The sequence below is a fragment of the Bidens hawaiensis genome, unplaced genomic scaffold (genome assembly GCF_021521415.1).
Source record: "Bidens hawaiensis isolate Kalapana, Puna unplaced genomic scaffold, B.hawaiensis_p1.1 tig00020774_1, whole genome shotgun sequence".
NCBI lineage: Eukaryota > Viridiplantae > Streptophyta > Magnoliopsida > Asterales > Asteraceae > Bidens > Bidens hawaiensis.
The window spans coordinates 7,233-11,798 of NW_027493195.1; the positions used below are offsets into that span (position 1 = coordinate 7,233).

Sequence of the window (4,566 nt, forward strand, 5' to 3'; positions counted from 1 at the left end):
AGGGACACATTTGTTTTGTAGAGGCATTAATTTTAATATGAGTATGCCAGTATGTGTTGTATGTGTTACGATCTTTTAGCTACATAATGATATGTTGATCTGATATAATTATGTATCTCATTAAATAGTGTCCATGATAGAACATATTATATTGCTATGTGGTGTTTAATCATAAAATTAATAAAATAAAAAGTAATAAGATTCATAAAAAACATGTATCAATGGGACGTAAATTTAAGTATTATGGTTGCATGATCAAGATAGGTATTTTCATCAAAAAAAAATCTATTGCTCAGTCAATATTTGATATCATGATTCTTTAAAACGTGAAGCTGTCAAGATAATACAAGGTGATAGATAATAAACAATTAAAATAATATAAATAAATAGAAAAACTATGATCTGAAACTTCCAAAATAGTTTATTATTTACCAAATAAAACAAACAAGAATTTTACCAAAAAACTCATCTAATTAATTATACATAAAAAAAATGAAAAATTGTGATTGGTTAAAAAGACTTCTCGCACTTCTCACTCTAAAATAACTTCTGAAAAGAACCAAAACATATATATATATATATATATATATATATATATATATATTACATAAACATTCAATCCCACACCATTTCTTAATATTATTTCCTATCTCCTTTGCAAACTTGCAATTCCAAAACTCGTTTGTGTCGACCTCACAGGAGTGTCCCCTCTTGTTGGGATTAGGGACAATGAGTTTGTAGCAGGCCAGACAGCATTGAAGGCGGCATCGGGTAAGGTTGCTAAACACGAGAGAGGTTGTTTGGAGAATCAACATATGTTTATCCCCTTTGCATTTTACACTTTTGGTTTCTTAGCCCCGGATGCCGTGGACCTTTTATATAGGGTTCAGAAAGTTGTGCATAGTAACGTATCGGCCAATAAGAATCGAAACTTTGTTTTTAGTAGGATTGAGTTTGCTATCCAAAAGGGGGTTGCGGCGCAGCTTGTTGCCCGCTTACCTGTCACTTCATTGTAAATCGTTTGGATGTTTATATGATATTAAAAGATTTTTCTATGAAAAAAAAAACTCGCGATTCATCTGCTTTTCTCAAGCACACAAGCCATGCATCATATATTATGTTTTAATTCATTTAGATAACGTATTTATTACACATAAGTGAATAAACACTTTACTTATGTATACATATGGATAAAGAATTGACATAAAATCATCACATTTGCATTTACAAAACATGGGCTTGTAGTAGAGATATAATCACCACCTCACCGGCCTCTTGAACCAAATCTAACCTCGAAGAATCAGCTATATATAGCAGCAAAATATACATCGGGATCCAATACCTATTCATACATCTTTCATCACCACTTCGATTTTTATTCCATTAATGTTCATTAAGTATGTTAATTTATGGCATGACCGAAAACACAACACGAATTTGACACAAATTTTGGGGGCTTAGGTTTGACAAAAATGGGTTTGTGTCAATTTCGGGCTGAACTCGTTTAGTTAAATGGATTGTGTTTGGTTAAACTCGTCGCGTTTATTGCTTGACTCGTTTAAACCATCTACATTTTATTTTAGTTTTTTTTTTTACAATTATTTATGTAATAAGTTAAATTGTTTTAAGTATCTAATATCAAAATTAAAAATAAAAAAGGAAATTAACTGAAAATTTTATATTTATTATGAAATTGTTTTATATAAATTTGTCATCTAAAATGAAAATTCAAAGTATTGATATATGTAAACAAAGGTAAAAACAAAAATATAACTTTCGGGTCAAACGGGTAATGTTCTGGTCAACCTGCCAATAAGTGTGTCGTGTTTGAGTTCACATGTCTAATATAATTTTCAGGTTCGTGTGAGGTTGGACACGTGAACACAACCCCTTTAACATGATCCAAGAACTGAAAAGAAAAAATACTAAAACTATTCTTGTATCAACACCAAAGTTCAAAATATCTGCATGAACAATTCATAACCAATATATTTTTCGAAAATATAAATAAAGCTTTGAAAAACACTTTGAACCAACAATCAGTCGAGATAAGAAACCGTGTGACATAGTAACAAAATCATTGTAACACAACCTATTTGGAATTATAAAATTGGCTTACATTCACAAGTTTGATAGACAACTGTTCTTCACACCTGGCTAGACGTTATATTAAAACCCATACATCCCAAATAAGAGAAGCAATCATGCAATGAATATGAAATTATGAAAGAAAATTAAGATGCATAAATTAGGAAATTAAATTAAATTTAGTTGAATCCAATTTAAAGAAAGTTAAGCTATGCAATTGATTGTAAAAATGGTTTCAAGTGACACAAACAAATTTTTATTTATTAGAGTAAGGATTAGAGATAAATTTAGTTTAACTTAAATTATAATCAGTTTAAAAGTAAACTGGTCGAAAAAAGAAATAAATCATATTTCTTGATATTTTTTAAATGATATGTTTTTTTTTTTTTGGTCGTTTAATTTGCTATTTTTTACAGTATGCTCAGAACATGAAAAGCCTAATGGCAAATCTTAGAGCCATTCTTTGAGAAATAAAATAAATGAAGAAAAGAAATCTGAGTGGAATGATTAAGTTACTGAAGTTTAGAACAAACACAAAATATACAAAATGAGTATTTACATATATTTTGTACAATTTGATATTTTATATCCATGGTTAAGAACACAAAGATAAAAGTGAAGACATGAAATATATATAGAGATAGATACCGTAAAATTATAAATATTGTATACAAATAAACATTTAAAGATTTAACAAATCAAACATGTATATGTTATTTTTTTTAGTTTATTTAATATGTAATATATTATACCGTATAATACATATTTATATCTAACACAGTTTTAGTATTTCATATTGTATCGTTGTTTGAATCAGTTTATTTATTCTAATGCATGTTGTATACGAGTACATAACCTAGTCATATTATATACATAATATATATTAGACAAGATACTGACTTAAAGGGTAGTTAAGCCCTTCAAGTCAGTATCTTGTCTAAAAACAACTAATACACTGACAGACAACATCTCAATAAAAGCAACTAATTCTCATCTTTGAGTTTAAATTATACATAGATGGCATTAATTGGTAAAAGAGTTGCTCAGGTTGAGATCAAGTCGAAGGGTGATATTTTTCATGAGTTATGGAAGTCTAATCCACACCAAATTCCGAGCTTGACCCCGACCACCATCCAAAACTGTCAAACCCATGATGGTGAAGTTGGAAGCTTGGGCTCAGTTCTTTTGTGGAACTATTCTCTTGGTAAACAACACACTTGACTGCAAATGAGCCGAGCTGAGTTATGTTAGCCTTAAGCTTAGGCCGAAGTTAAACAATTCAGCTCGGCTTGACTTGTTTATCTAAATGACCTAAAATTTGATCAAGCTTGAGTTCGGCACATAAAAAGCTTGAGCTGACTCGTTTGTTTTTATTTCTTTTAAAATTTGATGTCTTTGCACAAATATTGTAGTGTGTGTAAGTATATATATATATGTGTGTGTGTGTGTGTGTCAGTGTGTGTGTATGTGTGTCAGTGTGTGTGTGTCAGTGTGTGTATCATTTAACATATTATAATCCAAATTTAATGCGCAATTTTGGATTGGCGCAAAATTTTGATTTTAGTTTGAACAAGTTGATGTGTGAGCTTACCTTGGCTTGGGCATGGTCTGTTACAAACCAAATTGATTTCAAGTGAGCGTAGCATTGCGAACCTTTTTAACTGCTCTACAAACACCCCTAACGTCTTTCTTTATAAATTTACAAGATCACTTGATTAAAGATCTGGATGATTTGTTCTTGTAGATGGAAAAGACTGTGTTGCCAAAACCCTTGTCAAGGACATCAATGAAGCCAAAAAGTCGGTCACCTTTGAGGTACTTGAAGGCGATCTGATGGAACAATATAAGTCCTTTGTTATGCATGTTCATGTAGACAAGCATGGTTCAAACAACCTGGTGACATGGACCGTCGAGTATGAGAAGCTGAGCCCCAGTGTTCCTGATCCGGATACACTTATGGACTTCTATAAGAAGGTGGCCAAAGACATAGAAACTCACCATCTCCAGAACTAAATGATCAAGTATCAAAATCAAATCATATATATATATATATTCACCAATATCGGGTGACTAGCCTAAATAATTGATTTTGAGTGTGTCCAAGATTCCCATGTTATATATATGTTATGCTTGTTTGTTGGTTTTATGTGTAAAAGTTCTTGTATTACTAATCCACAATATTTTGGGTTTTGCTAACAAAATTAACCGTTAAAAAAAACAAAAAAACAAAAAAAAACAATATTCCATTGTTATATAATAAAATATTGATGAGCATGAGGGTACTATATTGGCAATAATAGCAACAGTCATGAAGCAACAAATGACCATCGATCGACCACCACAACACATTCTTCATTGATTTAGCACAAACTGGTTGAAATTATGAACTCATACAGAACCAGTATATATATATTTGTGTCATACTCAACACATACAAACTTAAATTCGTGTAACCCAATTACAACCCTTGCTACATAT

General features: G+C 30.8%; 1 protein-coding gene across 1 annotated transcript; it reads left to right on the forward strand.

The window, feature by feature from the left end:
* The first annotated feature begins 3,058 nt into the window (after window positions 1–3,058).
* LOC143561688 (kirola-like) lies at window positions 3,059–4,255 on the forward strand. The gene is made up of 2 exons (XM_077049692.1): window positions 3,059–3,292; window positions 3,833–4,255. Exons 1-2 carry the CDS (start codon window positions 3,106–3,108, stop codon window positions 4,099–4,101), a joined length of 456 nt encoding a protein of 151 aa, XP_076905807.1. The 5' UTR covers window positions 3,059–3,105; the 3' UTR covers window positions 4,102–4,255.
* Window positions 4,256–4,566: the final 311 nt, after the last annotated feature.